Below are 20,804 nucleotides of genomic sequence, written 5' to 3'. Positions count from 1 at the left end.
ATTTTGCCACTCTGAATTTGGATTCAGGGGCTGATAATGTGCCTCAACAGAAAGCACATGTATTGCATGTGTGAGGCCTTAGGCCTGATCCCCGGCTCCTAAAACAGAAAAACAAATAAGGATCCAGTATAGACCTAAAAATTAATAGTAATTTTTTGAGGGGGAGTTTCTTTGGGCCAGTGGTGCTCAGGGCTTAGCACTCAGGAATCACTCCTGACAGACTCATGGGACCATATGGTATGCTGGAGATCAAATCCAAGTTGACTGCATGCAAGACAAGCAAGCACCTTACCAACTGTACTATCTGGCCCCATTAATAGTATTTTTGGTAACTTTCCTTCAAATAAATAAATGCCCATTGCATTCTAGTTTAATATTTATCATTCCATTCTTAATATAAAATCAGTATACAGAATTTTTTGTTGTTTTTTGGGCCACACCCGTTTGATGCTCAGGCTAAGTGCTCAGAAATTGCTCCTGGCTTGGGGGGACCATATGGGATGCCGGGAGGATCGAACCGCAGACCTTCCTTGGCTAGCGCTTGCAAGGCAGACACCTTACCTCTAGTGCCACTTCACCGGCTCCAGTATACAGAATTTTTAAAGAGATCTTCTATTCAAGAAACATAGAGACAGAAAAAGTGAGGCCTTTGTGCTGCATATGATCCTAGATTACACTTTTCTATAAATTTTCTTTATTTCCTTGTGGCCAGTAGGTATGACTAAGAACAGGACCTTTAGGGCAATATAACAATTCCTTATATTCCCGAGAACATATACTATTTTCAGGCACTATTTGAGATCTTTCAGTGTATGCAACCTAGCAAGACAAGAATTAATAGCCTCTTTTTGTAGATTAATAAAATGAGGCCCAAATAAATTTGCCCCGGTGGAATTAAAACAACATCAAAGCACGCAGAAGAGCAAGTTTAAATTTAAAGCTAGCTGTCCTGACTGCATCTGACTGATTCTTGGGTCAAGAAGGTTTATTCTTCCCTCAAGACTTGAAGACACGCAGCATGCTTTCCAAGCCCCCACGCCCTCTAAAAGCAACTCCAACTGATACTTCCCTTGTCATTTGGACAGAGCAGTCATTTAGATTGTAGACCACCTTCTGCACAGCAAAGCCTTAATTGTCACAAGCAAGCAGCAGTCCCTTCCGGCTGGGTGCCGGACTGCTCTGCAGAATTCCTGGCGAGGCAGTTCCTGTTTGCCCCTGCTAATGGACCCGGTGGTCATTTTTGAGTTTTATGTCACCTTGGCATGATAGGTAAGCATGACACAAGCAGCCAGTAGTCGCATTTCAGGAATTTTCTGATTTCCTACCGCCAAGCTGGATCTAAGACCTCAGTTTAAACTTTTCCTCGAACTGCATATTACAAGGAACAAGAAGTGTTCCTAGAGCTTTAATAATAGTGTTAAAAAAAACAACAGGAAAAAAACAAAACCCAGCAACACAAGGAAGTGAGGGGCTGGCTCTGCATCAGTTCAGGGGAGGGTGGGCTGTTGTGACGTAGCCGGAAGCTCGAGCGTCCCGCCCAGGAATCGGGCGCCACTGAAATGCTCGGGCTGCCCCGCCCGCGCCTGGGGGCGGTCCGTGGGCGGGGCCGCGCTGACGGCGCGGTCGTGACGCCACGCTTCCCAGGCCTCCGCGCCTGCGCCCTGCCGCTCACCCGCCCCTCGCCCTGTGGCTTCTGGGAGCGGGGCGCGTCATGGTGCTGCCAGAGCTGGCCGCGCGTCTCAACTGCGTTGAGTACAAGAACTGGGTGAAAGCGGGGCACTGCCTGCTGCTGCTGCGCGGCTGCCTGCAAGGTTTCGTCGGTCGCGAGGTGCTCGCCTTCCATCGGGGCCTGCTCGCCGCTGCCCCCGGCCTGGGACCCCGCGCCTCCTGCCTCAGCGGCTCCCGGTGTCACCCGCGCGCCCGCCAGGTGAGATCCGCCCCCCTTTTCCGGGTCCTCCGCCATCGCCCCGGCCCCAGTCCGCGCCCCGAGTTCAGCGTCTCGCGCCTCACCTCCCTCCCGGCCCCCCTCCCCGCCGCCCCTCTAGTTCCAGCCCCAGTGTCCGCTGTGCACCGAGTGGAAGCGGGAGATTTTGAAGCATCACACCAACGGGAATGGAGACGTCCACTGGGGAAACTGCCGGCCCGGCCGCTGGCCTTTTGACGCCTGGGAGGTGGCTAAGGTAAGCCCCTGATGTTGGGAGGGGAGATGGGGGTGACCTTCCGCCAGCCCGGGCCTCCTACACAGGCTGGTGACTGAGCGGCTCGGCACTGTTACCCTGGACCCACCCCTCCCTGCTCAAGTCCATCTGCTTGTTTCTGAGGACATCGGAAAGTTCTGGGTGCTGGAACAGACGAGAGGGCGCTTGAAACTCTGAAGCACAGAAATAGCGTGAGACACGGGTATGCATCTTTGTGTGATGTCACGCATTTGTACTGCCGTAGTGCTGGTGACTGATGTTATGTCAGTTTCAGTTTTTTTGCTTTTTGTTTTTTGTTTTTTTGGTTTTTGGGTCACACCCACCAGCGCTCAGGGGTTACTCCTGGCTCAAATCGCTCCTGGCAGGCTCGGGGGACCATATGAGATGCCGGGATTCGAACCGATGACCTTCTGCATGAAAGGCAAACGCCTTACCTCCTTGTTATCTTTCCGGTCCAGAGTGATAGAACTAGGAGTAGAGCACGGAGTAAATGCTGATGACCACCGGATGTGCACCCCCCTTCCAAAAAAAACTGCCATCTGTATGTCATGGCCACCACTGAAGTTGAGTTTCTGTCCATCACCATACAGTTGACCCTCATTACCCATTTCACCCATTTTTTATGGAGGGTGTGGATTTTGTTGTAGGGTTCTTGCCTTGTGGACCCCTAGTTCCACCCCACAGTACTGCAGGCCCCAAATACCCTGTGTGGCCTAACGAAGACCTTTCCTCAAGTGAAATCTAAAATCTTCCCATTACCATGACGCATCCCCTATGGTCTCCCATTGTTGCTCCTACACAACCCTTTTGAAGCCTATTCCACTTCCACTGTCGTCCCCTGACAATCTTGTCCCACCCCAAATTCATTGGTCATCGCCCTAGCCTCAGCCTCCTTTATCTCTTTTCTCTGTACTTGCCTGGCCTCAGCACCACCATCCTGGCACTGTTCTTTGTTTCTGTCCTTCTAGCCTGCCCAGGGAACTGACTGCTTCACTTCTGTGTCAGGCTTAGGAGATTGCAGGCCTCACTGGTGAAACTCCTAGGTCTGGAGAGGTCACCAGTTCACTGTGTGCCTATGACACTCTTCCACCTCCCTCCTAGCTGCTAACTTTGCTCTTGCTTCACAAAGCTACCCCCCCCCAAAGTACATGCTTCCTCGTCTTTTTATCAAGCCTGCTTCCATATGCACCTCTTTCTCCTGCCACATAGATATTTGTTTTGGCTTGTCCCCACTATATGGTGGACTTCTCTGCCACCTCCCCAAGATGTTTTTTCAGATCTTCATTCTTCTTCCCAACTTACCCCATTACCATCCAAATAGCTTTACTGTGACCTCCATCTATTGGTTTATTTTCTTCTACTTTGGTTTGTGGACTACCCTTAAAGGTATTCATTGTCTACTCTTGACGTGCTGAGAAGGCCATGTGGTGATGAGCATCCAGCAGGTGTCCTGCTTGAAAAGCATGTGTTCCCTGGCCCTGTTCTTTTATTTATTTTTTTATTCTCTTGGTTTTGGAGGCACACTCACAGTGCACTGGCTTTGTGCTCAGGATTCACTCCAGGTACTCCAGGGACCAGATAGGTGCTGGGGATCGAATCAGAGTTGGCCACATGCATGAAAGTGTCCTCCCCTCTGTACTGTTTGCTCCTCCCCACAGTTCTTTTATTTGTTTGTTTTTGGACCATACCCAGCGGCACTCGGGTTACTCCTGGCTCTACGCTCAGAAATCGCTCCTGGCAGATTCGGGACCAAGTAGGATGCTAGATATCGAACTTGGGTCCATTCCTGGCAAGGCCCTACCTCTGTGCTATCACTCCAGCTCCAAACCTCCACCCCCAGTTCTTTTTCTTTCTTTTTTTTTTTTTTTTTTGATTTTGGGGTCAAACCCAGCAGCACTCAGGGGTTATACACTCAGAAATTACTCCTGGCAGGCTCGGGGGGGGGGGCATATGGGATGCCGGGATTCGAACCACCGTCCTTCCACATGCCTCCATGCTATCTCTCCACACCCCCCAGTTCTTTTTTAAAGAAAAAATTTTATGAACTTGAATTCCATGACTATGTTTCTTATGCAGTGAAATGAGAACAGGCTTACATTATATAGTCCGCAAATGAATAAGTAAATATAGTAGCTCTAGGTACAGAATACATATAGGTACAAAATAAATATAGCACCCTCTAAGCTAGGGGTAGAAACAAAACAAGTGACCATCTACCAATTTACAGCTAAACCCAAGAAGATAATAGGGTTGAGCCAGAGAACAGCAGTGAGGTATTGACACTTGCTCCAGCAGTCGACAAGCCTTGAAAGCATCATATATGATTCTGTGAACATGAAGGGTCCAGAATAGACAATTCTTCAAAAACTTCTGAGATGTAACTTAGTCCTATACTAACTTTCTCCATAGCTGAGGAGTTTCTTTTCCTTTCCCCTCTGCTTTCCAGTAAATATTTTTATTTCGAAAAATAAAAGAAAGGAAAGGAAAGTAGGTTGGTGGTTGCTGAGGCTTTGGCCTGCTAGTGCATAGATGGCTTCTTTGAGGTTGGAGGAGTGGAAATACTCTTGACTGGGATGATGATGGCATAACTCTGTGACTATACTGAAAACTGCTGAATAGTTTTGAGGTATAACTGACATTTAATTTTTCTCCCTTTTGTTTTCTTACCACTGCCAGTAGTCAGTCCAGTGCTTGGGGCCACTCCTGTCAGTGTTATGGGACCATGTGATGCCAGGGAGCAAGCCCAGAGGTTATCATGCAAAACTTGTACTCAGTGCTTTGAGCTTTCTCCTTGGCCAAATGCTGAGAACTCTTAAGATTAATTTGGGGCGGGGGAGGCTACTTAGAGTGAGTGTAGAGGTGGTAGGGTTCTTACATTGTTCATGACCCAGGTTTAATCCCCAGCACACCATATGGTCTCCTGAACCCTTCAGGAGTGATCACTGAACACAGAGCCAGGAGTAAAGGCTGAGCACCACGTGCTCAACTCTTCCCCACTACACATGGACTCATGTACACTACACATGTACAAAAACGATTCCTTTTTTACATTTTTTCCACTCTGGAGAAGCACATGTTCTCTCTTGTTGCTTTTCTTTTTCTCCAATCTCACGTCTTTCTAAGTAAAATTTCTTTCCTTAAAAACTATTTTGCTTCATTGTGGTTTTTTTTTACTGTTAAAACTATTTTGCTTCACTAAAATAAAAAAAAATAAAAGATTGCTCATCGCAGCTTTCAACTACATTAGCATTGTAATCACAATCTGAACGTGGTATTTCCCATGACTTACTCTCTGAGTAGAAGTTTGTACCTTGTCACCCCTTTAACTGGTAGCACGCACACTCTCAACCCCTGGGAGCCCCCAATCTATGTATCTAAATTTGTTTTTTGTTTTTTGGGGTTTTCTTTGGTTTTTGGGTCACACCCGGCAGCGCTCAGGGGTTACTCCTGGCTCTGTGCTCAGAAATTGCCCCTGACAGGCTCAGAGGACCATATGGGATGACGAGATTCGAACCACCGTCCTGCATGCAAGGCAAATGCCTTACCTCCATGCTATCTCTCCACCCCTATATCTCTTAATGTGGTTGGGTTTTTTTTTTTTGGTTTTTTTTTTTTTTTTTGGTTTTTGGGCCACACCCGTTTGACGCTCAGGGGTTACTCCTGGCTATGAGCTCAGAAATCGCCCCTGGCTTGGGGGGACCATATGGGACACCGGGGGATCGAACCGCAGTCCGTCCTATGCTAGTGCTTGCAAGGCAGACACCTTACCTCTAGCGCCACCTTCCCGGCCCCAGGGTTTTTTTTTTTTTTTGCTTTTTTTTTGTTTGTTTTTCGGGCCACACCCATTGATGCTCAGGGGTTACTCCTGGCTAAGTGCTCAGAAATGGCCCCTGGCTTGGGAAGACCATATGGGACTCTGGGGGATCGAACCACCGTCCTTCCTTGGCTAGCGCTTGCAAGGCAGACACCTTACCTCTAGCGCCACCTCACCAGCCCCAATGTGGTTCTTTTTTAAAAACAGTGCTCAGGGTTTCCTCCTGGCTCTGTGCTCAGAGATCACTCCTAGCAGGAGCTAGGAACCATAGATGATGCTGAGGATCAGCTGTGTGCAAGGCAAGTGCTATACTAACACCTGCTACACTGGCTCTCTACCTCATACCCCTGAACTAGGTACTTTGATTCCACTTATAAGATTTGGTCAATGTTAGTCTTTCTCTGAGATATTTGATTCAGCATAATGCTCCCAAGGTTGTTTTATGTTGCAAGTACTATACATCTCATTTTACATTTTTTTTATAAAAGCCATACCCTGGCAGTTTCTCGGAGCCTAATTCTATGCCTAATGGTGTTGGGGACCACCAGAGCTATACTTATCAGTGCTCAAGACCCACAAGCTGCCAGGGATTGGACTCAAGGATCAAACTTGCCTGTTCAAGGCTCTGAGTACTCATGGACTACTCCTGATCTGGTACTTAGGGATCTTTACTCTGTAATATGTGAGGACCATGTGGTGCCAGGAATGGAACTCTGGCCTCATGCATCCAAAGCCTATGCTGCAGCCCACTGATCTCCCTTGCTCCCACTCCGCAGCTCTGTCTTTCTGACCTCTCTCTCCCTACATACATCACCACCAGCCACTCTAAAATTCCCCTGCTGTCCTGGACCTCCTCCCATCTCCCTGGCTTCTCAGCCGCCACCTCAGCATCCTTGACCTGCCACAGTCCTCTTTTGTCCCCTCTCTCTGGTGGGACTGGTCAGGCCCCAGCCTGGAGGCCACCTTGCTGCTGCTGACCTCCAGGTGTGTACTCTAGCCCAGCCTGTCGCTTCTCAGGCAGATTCCTGATCTCTGCTCGCAAACCACCTTTGTCTCACCAGCTGCCTCCAGCATTCCTGTTTCCATTCGCCCTGCTTCACAAAGGTTCCTTTGTATGATACTGCCAGGTACATCTGTGCCATCTCCAGCGTGCCACATCCTGATTTGGGCAGCTGACAAAGCAGGATATGGAACCTACATGTGGGACTTTGCTTATTTCCGTCCCTTACCAAAAACCCTTGAATGGCATCCTGATAGTATTTGGTTGGTTTCTTTGCTTGGTGGTCACAGCTGGCAGTGTTCAGGGCTTACTCCTGGCTCTGAACCCTGTGTGGCACTAAGGGTCAAGCCAGGGTCAGCTGCATGCTAGGCAAGCACTTTACTCCCTGTATCTGTTTCTCCAGCCTCTCCTGGTAGCCTAGAACCAGCTCTCTAGGCCTCAGGAGCTATGAAGGCCCAGCATGATCTGGCCTCAGTTGGTTCCTCCAACTGTATTTCCCACTGCACATTGGGTAAGAGGTGGTGACAGATGTTTCTCAGCACTCTGCATTCATCAGACCAATCAAAGCATCCTAAAAATCTGCTTTTAGGGCCAGAGAGCTAGTATATGGATGAGCTTTGCACACTACTGACCCCCTGTTTAATCTGCAGCATTGCAGAGTCCCCTGAGCCCAAAGAAAAGAGAAAGGAAATTACTTTCAGGAGTCAGGGTGTTGTTTTCTTTATTTTTTTTCCTTTTTATGGGGGGGTGGTTTGGGGGTCACACCCAGCAGCGCTCAGGTTACTCCTGGCTCTGTGCTCAGACTCCTGGCAGGCTCAGGGGACCATGTGGGATGCCAGGATTCAAACCACCATCCGTCCTAGATCGGATGCAAGGCAAACGTTTGCCCTACCACTGATAGTGGTGAGAAAATGAACCACAGATGGGGCCATAGAGATAGAACAGAGAGTAGGGTGCTTTCTTTGCACATGCCCAACCTATCGCCCTGAGCCCCAGCAAAGATGATCACTGAGCACAGAACTGGGAGTAACCCCTGAGTACCGCTGGGGGTGGCCCAAAACACCAAAATAAAAGGGAAAATAATTTTCCACAGGCAAGGTATACCTTGTAATAGTAAACTAAAAAAGAAAAGAAAAGAAACTGCCTAATTCTGAGGCAGAGCCTCTAAATTTGGTGGTTTCCTCTCCACAGCAACTAAAAGAAACGTTATTTCCTTTTATCTCATTACATTAGTTAGTCTGTGATACATTTAATCTACTTCTTTTAACAATTGTAGAGCTACACTAGACATCTAAGGATCAGCTATTTATGCTAGAAAGACAGTGATGGTATTGGCTACACTCTGTCTTTTGTTTTGGTTTGGTTTTGGCCCTCGGGTTGCTCCTGGCAGGCTCGGGGGACCATATGGGATGCCAGGATCGAACCTGGGTCCATTCCGGACCTGCAAAGCAAACACCCTACAGCTGTGCTGTCGCTCTAGCCCCAATAACTTTTATTTCTATTTTATTATGGGAGGTTTGGGGACCACACCCTATGGAACTTAAGGGAACATGCCATGCTGAGGATCAAAGCAGGGTCGACTACATGCAAGATTTACTGTGCTGTGCCTTACTGTACTGCCTTTCCAGCCCTCCTGTAGTATATCTTTCAGTGCATACAAAATTCTTTAGTTTTTTGTTTTTGTTTCACACCTAACTATACTGGGACTTACTCCCAACTCCGCTAGAAGTCACTCCTTAGCAATGTTGGGGGACCATAGCAGTGCCAGAGGCCATCCTCAAGTAAGGCAGGTGCCTTAATCCCAATACTGTTTGTGTGTGTGTGGTTTTTTGGGGGGAGGGGTCACAACTGGTGGCACTCAGGGGTTACTCCTGGCTCTGCGCTCAGAAATCGCTCCTGGCAGGCACGGGGGCACCATATGGGATGCCAGGATTCGAACCACCATCTGTCCTGGATCGGCTTCATGCAAGGCAAACGCCCTACGAGTGTACTATCTTTCCAACCCCCAATACTGTATTTCTGTAGTCCACAAAATTCTTTTTGATAGTATTAAGCATAGATGTCTGAAGCCCTACATCAGACACATGACCCCCAACTCTTGTGGAAAATTATTACAAGAAGCAGTTGTAGGCTGCACTGTAGTAGTTTGCCTGTTGTTATTTTACATATACATTTATATTTTTATTATATTTTTTGTCAAGGATCAAATTCAGGGCCTCTCTCTGATAAAACAGGCACTTAATCACTCAACTACATCACACATCTCCAATCCCTTCTTTATATAGAGTGCAAAGGCAAATAGCTTATATTCTTTGGGAAAGGGGTGCATATCTGGCAGTGCTGGGGTCTTCTACTGACTTGGTGCTCAGTGAAACTTGGTGCAGAGGAGATCCTGCAGTGCTGAGAATCCAAGCAGGGGCTCCCAAGTGCCAGCATGCACTCCAGCCCCTTTGAGCTCTCTAAGCAAGTCATTTTCATGTCATCTTTTCTTAACAGGAATGTAGTCTTCAGCTTCTCATATTAAGGAACTTGTTGCATTCAGATGTAAATTTTAAAATATTTCCAGGGGAAAAAAGAAACGTGCCCATATCTTTCTATAACATTCTTTGTTATTTTAGTCAAATATTTTAGACAAATATTTTGTTATTTAGGGCAGTCCTGCCCTAAAATCCTCCAATAGGTAACATGGTGCCAGAGTAGGGTGCTTCTGGCATATTGTGATATCAGCCGTAGGATTGGCCCATGACTGCTTGGTGGGATGCTAGTCATCTTGTGCCATCAACTTAATAATCGCCACCACCATACCTTATTTGGCACCTTGACAGGCTTTTCCTGTGTGAATAATCTAATACATACATAGACTTGAGGAAGGCAAGGCATTCTCCCTCCGCATACTCACACCCATTGACTGATGAGAATGCTGAGGATAAATAACTTGCCCAAGTAATTTCTGAGTGCATAGCCAGGAGTAACTCTTGAGTGCCACAGGGTGTGACCCTAAAAGCAAAAAAAAAATTTAAAAATTAAACTTAACCATCCAAACTCTGAATCTTTAGTTAAAGAAAACATGCTTTCTACCCATGCTTCCTGCTTCTGCACCATTCAAAGAAGACAGAAAACTAGTTCAACTGAATGTGTGTGCATGTGTGTTTGTTTCTTTTTGTTTGTTTGTTTTTTGTTTTTGGGTCACACCTGGCAGCACTCAGGGGTTACTCTTGGCTTTATGCTCAGAAATTGCTCCTGGCAGGCTCAGGTGACCATATGGGATGCCGGGATTTGAACCACCGTCCTCCTGCATGGGGGGGAAATGAAAGATGCCCTACCTCCATGCTATCTCTTCAGTCCCGTGTGTTTGTTTCTAATCACAGTGGGACAGACAAGGTATCCTTAGCTCTCCCCACTATTTTCTGACTTTCTGTTGGACTCCTGAACCCCTAGCTTGAAGGCCCAATCCTCATTTGGGAAATAAGCCACAAAGTTTTCCCTCCAGCTTCTGGAGCTTCGCAAACTCAAGTGCCACTCCTGTTACCTTTCTCTAGGCCTTCATGCCCCGAGGACTAACAGACAAAACTGGGCCCGAGGATTGTGACGCAGCAGCTCTGTTAAGTTTAATCAACTCCTGTGATCACTTTATAGTCGATCGAAAGAAAGTCACTGAGGTAAGAGAGAGCCACCCTAAAATCATGCGCTCCATGCTGTGAACTAGAGCAGCCTGCAGAAGCTTCTACCTCAGACCATGTGTGCAAGAGGGGAGACCAATTCAGTCAGGATGGGGCACCTCCCTCGCATCTCCTGTAATGTTCATCAACTCCCTGCAAGTACAGGCACCAGCTCAGCTTCCCTTTCATTCCCCCCCAAAGGCAGCATTCCAGCCATTCAAACTGTGCTACTTGCTAAAATAGATGCACTGCCAATAATGCCTCCCTTTTCTACCATAAACAGTAGCAAAAGTGATTTTTCTTCTTTTTTTCTTTTATTTGGTTTTTGGGTCATACCCGGCAGTGCTCAGGGGTTACTCCTGGCTCCAGGCTCAGAAATCACTCCTGGCAGGCTCGGGGGACCATGTGGGATGCCGGGATTCTAACCAATGACCTTCTACATGAAAGGCAAACGCCTTACCTCCATGCTATCTCTCCGGCCCCGCAAAAGTGATTTTTCATGGTCAGAACAACACAGAGTGTAGCAAGGGATGTGACTCAGCACTAGAGCCACTTGCCATTCAAGTGCTCTGAGCACTTGTTATGTGGTCCATGACACTACAGATACATAGATAAATAGGTTGAGAGGTAGATGGATCACTTGATCACTGGAAATGGGGAGGCTACACTCAGCATGTTCAGGGGCTGCTCCTGGCTCTGCTCAGGGACTACATCTAGTAGTGCTTACAAAACCCTATGTGGTTTGAACCAGTTTCATCATTAAAGTTGCAAGCAAGGCCAGCACCGTAAAACTGTCCAGCCACACAGAGGAGACCACATATTCTTGCAGCCCAGAGGTGAGGGAGGAAGATATGGGAGGTAGGATGGGAACAGAGGTGTAGGGAGAACAATTTGGTGATGGGAATCCCCCTGATATTAAGTTAACATGTACCTAAAATATTATTGTCAACAATATGTAAGCCACTATGATCAAAATAAAAAAATATATTATTAAAAAAAAGAGACTATCTAGTCCTAAACAGAAATGTTTTTATACAAAACTTAAGAACACAAATTAAGGGGCCGGTGAGGTGGCGCTAGAGGTAAGGTGTCTGCCTTGCAAGCGCTAGCTAAGGAAGAACCATGGTTCGATCCCCTGGCGACCCATATGGTCCCCCTAAGCCAGGGGCAATTTCTGAGCGCTTAGCCAGGAGTAACCCCTGAGCATCAAACGGGTGTGGCCCAAACAAACAAACAAACAAAAAAGAACACAAATTAAGGGTACCGGAGAGGTAGCACAGTGGTAGGGCTTTTGCCTTGCATGTGGCCAAACCAGGAGACAGTGGTTTGATTCCTGGCATCTCAATGGTCCCCTCAGCCTGCCAGGAGCAATTTCTGAGCACAGAGCCAGGAGTAACCCCTGAGCACCACTGGGTATGACCCAAAAACAAAAACACACTAATCAGGTAGGTAGCTACCTCAGTGCTTAGCATTGTCAAGATTCTTGAGTTCAATTCCTGACACTATATGCCCACCTAGTGCCCTTGGTGTGGCCCTAGTGTACCGCTCACCCAAGCACAGCCAAGCTATGACGCTGAGGGCCTGCTGACCTCATGCCTGAGCTCTGCTAGAAATGGCTTCAGGCCTCTGAGCACTGCTTATGTGACACCTATGGAAAGCACTGGGGCTGGAAAGAGTATATGGACAATGTGCTTGCTATGTGTATGTCTTGCCACCACATGCAGTCCCTTTAGCACTGCCAGGGTTCACACCTGACCACATAGCCAGGAACAACTCACTCTTGACCCCAAAAAACACAGGAACTTATCAGGTTTTTTCCTTGTATACCATCATTGAAACCTGCCCTTCTGAATCTCATTGGCTAAAAGTCATACGACCTGATTGCAGTATAAGTCCTGATGGGTGAGCAATACAAAAAGAAATCACTGTGCTTGGCAGATTACCACAAAATCTGTATAAACTGAGATTTTCTTGGTTTCACTAGAGAACAGGTTTGGCACATGTATATTTTGCTACCATGCCTCTCACCAGTTGAAAGGATAGAGTCCTTTATGATATCAGACAAACATAGTCTCAGTATGGGTAAGGTAAAATTCTTCAATAAGCTTAAACATACATTTTGCATGTAGGAGCCCTGGGTTCTATCCCCAGCACCACATGGTTCCCTGAGTACCAAATCAGGAATAGCTCCAGAGCCTCAGATGTGATCCAGGTTGCAATATCATGAGAATTATAATACTTCTAGGTTCAGGAGACAGAGTGTAGTGGGTAAGGCATTTGCTTTGAATGCAGCCAATCTGAGTTCAATCCCAAGTCCCTCATTGATCCCCTCAATACCACCAGGAGTAATCCTTGAGCAACAAGGTGTGGCTCGAAAGTATCATGAAGTTAGTTCATCTCATTTATATTTAAATGCGTATGTATGTATGTATACACATAATTATATTGGTTTGGGAATCAAACCTGGTGGTGCTCAGAGCCTACTCCTGGCTCAGTGCTCAGAGTATGAGGCAGTTAGGGATTGAACTTGGGCCTCCTGCATGAAAAGCTTGTGCCCAGACCTTTGAACCATCTCTCCTGTCCTCTTATATTTCTTGCCCCAACTAATTTATTATTCAGGCAGCAGGATTGCATATTTCCTGGAACCTTGCTAGTAATTATAAGCTAAACTTGGATTTTATAATTAACAAAGGCTTTCTGCAATTTTATTTTGAAATTATGAAAAAAGGTCACTTTTCTCCATTGTTTGATTTTGGAGCCTTTCATTTATTTATTTTTTTCTTTCTACAGGTGATTAGGTGTCGTAATGAGATCATGCATTCTACAGAAATGAAAGTATCTTCTGTGTGGCTTAGAGAATTTCAGATGAAGATCCAAAATTTTCTGAATGAATTCAAGAATATCCCAGAGATTGTAGCCGTATATTCTAGAATTGAACAGGTTAGAAAACATTCTTCCAACTACTGACCTAAAGAACTAAGGAGGAGGGGGCCAGAGTAATAGCAAAACAGTAGGACATTTGTCTTGCATGACCTGGGTTCGATCCCTGGCATCCCATATGGCCCCCCGAGCCTGCCAGGAGTGATTTTTTCTGGGGGGCCACACCTGGTGATGCTCAGGGGCTACTACTGGCTCTGCACCCAGAAATCGCTCCTGGCTTGGGAGACCATATGGGACGCCAGGGGATCGAACCATGGTCTGTCCTGGATCAGCCGCGTGCAAGGCAAACGCCCTACCACTACGCCATCACTCTGGCCCCTAGGAGTGATTTCTGAGCACAGAGCCAGGAGAAACCCCTAAGCACCACCGGATTTGGCCCCAAAACCAAAAAACTAAGGAGGAAAAAACCAACATAGCCACTCATTTAGAATTTGACAATTTGGGGCTGGAGAGATAGTCAATGGGTAGGATGCTTGTCTTGCATGCAGGTGGCCAACCCAGGTTCAGTCTTCAGCATCCCATATGGTCCGTCAAGAACAGATAGGAGGGACTTCTGAGAGCCGAGCATATTTGAATGCAAACAAAAAGAATCTGGAATTTGTTTATTCTAGAGTTTAAACCAAAATTCAGAATATGATGGGCCGGAGTGGTAGCACAAGCGGTAGAGCATTTGCCTTGCACGCGCTACCCTAGGACGGACCTCGGTTCAATTCCCCAGCATCTCATATGGTCCCCCAAGCCAAAAGCAATTTCTGCATGCATAGCCAGGAGTAATCCCTTTGTGTCACCGGGTGTGGCCCAAAAAAGCAAAAAATTAAAAATAAGGGGGCCAGAGAGATGCATGGAGGTAGCACGTTTGCCTCACATGCAGAAGGATGGTGTTTTGAATCCCAGCATCTCATATGGTCCCCCAAGCCTGCCAGGAGCGATTTCTGAGCATAGAGCCAGGAGTATCACCTGAGTGCTGCCGGGTGTGACCAAAAAAAAAAAACAAAAAATAAAATAAATATGAGTAGGAATGGGGTTTGGATGTTGATTGAAAATTGAACCACAGGGTGGCTCAAATGGCTGCCTGTGGGACTACCCCCTACCCCCCCCAGGCCATCTATTCACCTGAGCAGTGCCAGGACTGACTGTCAAGCACCAAGCTGGAATATCCAGGTGTGGCTGGGAAACTAAAAACATTGATAGGAAATCTGGAATCTGTACAATCTATGTATGTAATCCCTGGCCATCACCTCAGCCAGGCATGTGTGTGAAATCCACTCATCACAGCAACAGCGGGGTGGGGGAAGAATGTCAGGTGTGGCTAGGCAATGACCCAGGGCCAGAGAGCATTGCTTTTCATGCAGGAGCCCAAGAGTTGAGTGGACCCTGGCATCAAACTAGGAATAGCCTCTAAGACACAACTGGGTGTAGCCCTCCACCCCAGTAGAGGGACTTGCTACTGTTTAATTCTAAATTCTTTGATCCCTTAGAATATCTTTTCCTTTCACTCCATTTCTCATCCCTCTTTGTTGTCCAATAGTTGTTGTCATCTGATTGGGCTGTTCTTATGCCCGAGGAGGATCTGCCAGATGGTTTGGCCAATGAAACTGAAATTTGCCTAAGTGAGAAGCAAGTGAATGAAATAGAAATAGAATTGCTACAGGAGAAACTTCAAGAGCTCTATCTTCAAGCCATAGAACAAGAGGCGTTGCCTGAAGAGGTAAACACACACACACACACACACCATATTCTTTCTGCATCCTATGTCAGTGAGCAAAAGTCAACTGAAGGAAGCAGCTCATTTGAATAGGTTTCCAGTTACATTCCTGATTTACCAGACAATTAATCTCCAGAAATATTGGGTTTTTAATGGGGGAATTAATGTGTATTAAGTAATTAGTACGTGGCATGTGCTATTGGTTTCTTAAATACAGAAACTTATGAGAGAGGGCATAACAAAATGAATGTTCTGTAGGTTTGGAGCAATAGAGTAGTGGGTAAAGATTTTGCCTTGCATGTAGCCAACCTGGATTCGATCCTTGGCATCCCTTATGGCTCTCTTAACATTCTTGGTGTGATTCCTGGATGCAGAGCCAGTAGTGTACAGAACATTGCCAGATGTCTCAAAAAAAACAACATAAAGAATGTTCTGAGAGCTGAAATACAGTGCTAGCCTTGCTTGCATCTATCTGACCCATTTTGATCCTGGGTCCCCATATGGTCTTCAGTCTACCAAAAATAATTCTTGAGTACAGAGCCAGAAGTAAGAACTGAACATAGCTGAGTGTGACCTAAAGAACAAAACCAACAAAAAAAAATTTCTGGGCCCACAGAATTCAGTGGACTGGAACACAAGCTTTGCATTCAGGAGGCCTTGGACTTGACCCCCAGTTACACATACTACATGTTAACCCAAGCACTGCTTGGAGTAACCCCCAAACAGTCAGGAGTAAGCCTTGAGTACCACCAGGTGTGACCTTTAAACAAAATATAAAGGGGAGGGAAAAAGCAAATGAATATACTCTGGACACAAATTACAGTTACTTTATTCTTTATTTCTGATGGGGTGTCGAAGGTATACATGGTGATGATCAGGAGTATCTTCTGGCTCTGTGCTCAGGGGTCCATAGGTAGTGCTAGGGATTCAAACTAGGGTCAGCAGGATGAAAGACAAGTGCCTTTCCTCCTATACTCTGTCTAGCCCCTCTTGCTTTTAAACATGGAATTGACACATATTTGCATGCATTATGTGCCTCAAAGTGGTCCGACAGAGTAAGAAGTGCCACAAATGCTGCATCAAAGGTTCTCAGGCTTCTGTGCAGGCCAGGAGTATGAGGGGTATGGAAAAGGTTTTAAGAGAACTAACAGAAGCAAGTTAGAATTGGGCTTGCTGGCTTGAGAAGCAGTGCTCAGTAGAAGGCCTGGCAGTTACAGGGCATGAAGGATTTGTCCATGCCTGGCCATGGCCAGCAGGTACCGAGGAGGTGTGGTTAAATATGAGGGCAATCTCATAGGCAGGTCGCAGCTACAGTTTGGAAGATCATCCTGTGCCAGATGGAGGGCTATGGAGCCTAATTTACAGCCAATGTCTGTGAGCATAAATGAGCATTTGGATGGCACAGGGCTTTCTGTCTGTGTGGCAGGGGAAGATTGGAGGATGAGCAGAATGCACTTAGAGTTGGGGCAAAGCACAGGTGTGTAGGACAGAGTAGGTTTTGCTTGGGTGGAGCAGGTGGACTTTACGCTTTTTTGGTTTTGTTTTATTTTGCTTTGGGGGTCATACCCAATGATGCTCAGAGGTTATTCCTGGCTCTGCACTCAGGAATCATTCCTGACGGGCTCAAGGAATCATTTGGGATGCCAGGGATCAAACCCAGATTGGCCATGTGGAAGGCAAATGCCCTACTCTCTGTGCTATCACTCCAGCTCCAAGGTCCCAAAGTCTTTAGAGAGTTAATAAATCCTCATTTTGCCCCACTTTTCATTCAACAGACCATAACATTTCTCTGCCAAGTCTGTTAATTTACCAGGAGTTTAGATTAGTGTCATATGCCATGTCATCTCTAAGAACTGGAAGGCAGGCTTCCTCCACACCTGGTCCTTGGCCTCTCTTGCCTCTTTGGATATTCTGCACTGTATCAGGGGCATTGTTATCTTTCAAGTTGGTCTCCACTACCATCAGAGCATATGAGATGGGAAAATGCCTCACTGAGGTACTTCTTAGAGCTGCTATGTAGCAGTTGACCACAAGGCACTGTCAGTGGTGGGATGGGATCTTACGGACATGTTCAAATGCCATGTGTATCCAGAATCAAGAACATGATGACCCTGGGATGATTTGGTCATTAAGTGGCCAGCTTTGGGGGTATCTCTCATAACAATAATATGGACATGCTTGGAAAGTCCAGTTGAGAGAAATGGCCAATGGGTGTCTTTTAGTCAAGTAGCTGCCTGGGATGTGCCCTGGGCCTGGAAGTGTACTGTGGAGTACATGTGTAACAGAGAACTGGGCATCTCCATACTTTTTGGTTCATTGGACAAGCCTCAAGGACACATTTTCTTTTTGTTTTGTTTGAGGGGGGCACACCCATCAGTGCTCAGGAGTTACTTCTGTCTCTGTACTCAGCAGTCATACCTGGTGGACTTGGAGATCATATGGACTGCTAAGATCAAACCGGGTCAGCTGCATGCAAGCATCTTCCATCCTGTACTATTTCTCTGGCCCCCAAAGATACATTTTCTTTGTATAAAGTAAATGTAAGGACCAGAGAGATAGTACAGTCAGTGGGGCACTTGCCTTGCACATGGCCAACCTGGGTTTGATCCCCTGTATTTCTATGGTCTCCTGAGTACTACCAGGAATGTCCTCTAGCACAGAACCAGGAGTAAGCCCTGAACACTGCTGGGTGTGGTCTAAAAAAGCATAAATGGGATTTCTAGGGACATATGTGATGTATATGTGTATACATATGACCTGTCATGAAGTTTGATTCATGTTTCTGCAGATATGCACTAGTAAATAGAGCACTCGTCCTTTCATACTCTGAGGAGACAAGCAAACTCCACCCCCTCTTTATGTGGACACATGAGTAGATGCCAGTCTCCAGCCCGTTAATTTTTTGTGGGAATTCCAAGTTCGCTCACAAAAGGTCTCAGCTGTACACTCTGCTTCCTCTTCTAGATCTTAAACCGCCTGGAAGGGGTGAGAGAATTTCTGAGAAACAACGAGGATCTGAGCCATGGTGTTGCAGAAAACTTGCAGAAGCTCACTGACCTCTGTAAGCCAATGTCAGAGGCCTCCTGTGGTGAGTTGGGGCCTGGCTTCAATGCTCAGCCAGGTACCTGTGTCTTTTTGTGTGAGTGAAGTCTCCCAGACCCAGCTCTTCCTCATCACTGTTCTTAGCAGCAGACTCCCTCTTATCAGCCTGGCTTGCTCAAACCATTGGCACTGGCACTCATCCTGAGTGATTCCACTTGATAGCACAAATGAAAATATTTGGGCCAGAGAGAAAGCTCAAGGTGATGAGGTACTTAACCTTTCATGCATTCAACCCCAAGTTGATCTCTGAGCACTGCCAGGAACAACTCTAATCTGTGGCCCAGAAGCCTCTCAAAAAGACATTTTAAGACTGGGGAAAGAGGCAAAGTGGTAAAACACAAGCACTGTATGGGCCAGGCTCCAAGTTTCAGGCCCAGAGCCACAGTTCACTCACCCCCAATCCCACTGGACCCCAGCACCTGTGTCCAAGCACAGTAGGGAGGGACCTTTATACATAAAAGCAAGAGCCATTTGAGGCCTAAACTGGCATCACCCCTGCCCTGCTCACAACATTCCATGCAGCTGGTTAAGTACCCAAAGATGCACTTGTTCAACTATATCACCATCTCCAGTTTTTTGGCAGTTTTTCTCGGATAAAGAAGATGAAATCTTTTCTTTCAGGTGGCCCTTTGACAGCAGCCGGGCCCGGTTTGTGAGGACTTCACATCCCACCATCTCAACTCTACTTCTCTGCACTCGAGTAACTCACCTGAGCAAAAAAAGAAGTTTGAGAGGGTCCTGAGATAGCTCAAAGAGCTGGATATGCAGGTTTTACCTAGGGGGACATTTCTGAGATCATCCCTGACATTGCTAGGTCCCCATAACACCCCACTCCCTCAAGCAGTTTCTACCCCCAGCACCGCTAGGTTCGGCTCTGAAACCCAAACCAGAAACCAAGGAATTTTTATTTCCTGTTCACTAGACCTTTTTTAAAACCTTTTGAGTATATTTTCTAGTTTTGTTTTTTTTTTGGGGGGGTCATACACAGCAGCATCAGGGGTTACTCCTGGCTCTGTGCTCAGAAATTGCTCCTGGCAGGCTCAGGGGACCATATGGGATGCCAGGGATCAAAGCCAGGTCCGTCTCAGGTCTGCATGTAAGGTAAATGCCCTACTGCTGTGCTACTGCTCTGGCCCCTTGCGTATACTTTTTTAATATGATCATAACCTATGTGTCATGTGACATCTGTGACCAAAGACGATTTGGTGCTTGTACCATAAGCTTCCATGAGCCAGGAAGGAGCTTCTTTGCTGTCCTCTGACCATGAACACTGCAGCTACCACAGTGCCTCATGCTCACTCCAACACAGACCAGCCCCCTGGTTGAAACCATGTTCCCTGGCAAGGTTCAAGGGAGGCCTGCAAATTCAGTTGAGACTGAAATCCCTCCTTGGGGAACAAGGCAAGAAAAAGGTTGTTCACAGGACCAGAGAGATGGGTCAGCAGGTTGTCCTTGCCAACCTCAATTCAAATTGCGGCACCACATAGGGTTGCCCATTTCCACCATGGATCATTCCTGGCTAGTGTCAGAAAGATCTCTTGAGCACCACCCAGGTGTGGGCTCCCCAAAAGAGAAAACCATTTTGTAGCCAGTTTGACGGAGTACAGCATCATCACTCCGCTTATCAAGTAGGTCATGGTGGGAGTGAAAAGAATGGGGAGTCAGGGAACATAGAAGCTGGATAGACCCAAGCAAGGGGAGGTGCTCAGGCAGCACCCCTAAAGGGCTGCAGGGAAGTTCTCAGTTGCCATTTGGATAAGGTACAGTGGGGACAAGTAACTCCCTGGGGCTTTGCCCTCCCTCCTTCACCTTCAGCTCATTGTCATCACCAAACTTTCCTCACTCTCCTTGTTCATTATGTTCATTGGTTGAAGGGTCAGTGAATGGGAAGGGAGTCCTCAGCCAGAAATGTCAGTCTTGCAGGTATTAACCAAGCCCAGCCTGACAAGTCACGATATGAGAATTAAAGCTCCAGGGGGACGGACCATGAGAGAAACCAGGGCTTAGACCATGGCTCCAGCCTGGACCATGTGAGGGACCAAGGCTTAGACCATAGCTCCAGCCTCTTCAGCTTTCCCCAGGCCCCCTCTCAGCATTTGTATAGAAATTCAAAAATATTTCCTTTCATCAGGTTCCTGGATTTATTCTGACTTCCTCTATTTCCTTCACCCCTAAATCCTCAACTTCGAATTCTGGTCACTCACCTCAACTGCAAAACCACTGCTTGGTTAGGGGGCAGTGTTGGGATCTTGCCTACCCATCTGCATGTTCTAAAGCCCGTTATAGCCATGGGAACCCCAGCCTGAAGGAAGGGCTTCTGGGCCTGGCCCAAGCATAGCAGGACAATGGTAGTCCTTTAACTTACATTTGATACAATTTGGGGGGG

General features: G+C 46.9%; 1 protein-coding gene across 1 annotated transcript; it reads left to right on the top strand.

Annotated features, from left to right (window-relative positions):
* The first annotated feature begins 1,699 nt into the window (after window positions 1-1,699).
* CXHXorf38 (chromosome X CXorf38 homolog) lies at window positions 1,700-18,463 on the top strand. Its single transcript, XM_049766896.1, has 6 exons — window positions 1,700-1,927; window positions 2,046-2,180; window positions 10,552-10,671; window positions 13,462-13,611; window positions 15,140-15,319; window positions 18,281-18,463. Exons 1-6 carry the CDS (start codon window positions 1,712-1,714, stop codon window positions 18,461-18,463), a joined length of 984 nt encoding a protein of 327 aa, XP_049622853.1. The 5' UTR covers window positions 1,700-1,711.
* Window positions 18,464-20,804: the final 2,341 nt, after the last annotated feature.

Source organism: Suncus etruscus, chromosome X (genome assembly GCF_024139225.1).
Source record: "Suncus etruscus isolate mSunEtr1 chromosome X, mSunEtr1.pri.cur, whole genome shotgun sequence".
NCBI classification, from domain to species: domain Eukaryota; kingdom Metazoa; phylum Chordata; class Mammalia; order Eulipotyphla; family Soricidae; genus Suncus; species Suncus etruscus.
Note: the sequence above shows the minus strand (reverse complement) of the source record. Positions and strands in the feature narration are given on the sequence as shown.

Bases quoted from the DNA above. Each gene is read 5' to 3' on its own strand.
- CXHXorf38 (XM_049766896.1), top strand. From the start codon at position 1,712: ATGGTGCTGCCAGAGCTGGCCGCGCGTCTCAACTGCGTTGAGTACAAG. The intron at 1,928-2,045 runs GTGAGATCCGCC...CCGCCCCTCTAG, and splicing joins GTCACCCGCGCGCCCGCCAG to TTCCAGCCCCAGTGTCCGCT. The intron at 13,612-15,139 runs GTTAGAAAACAT...GTTGTCCAATAG, and splicing joins TATATTCTAGAATTGAACAG to TTGTTGTCATCTGATTGGGC.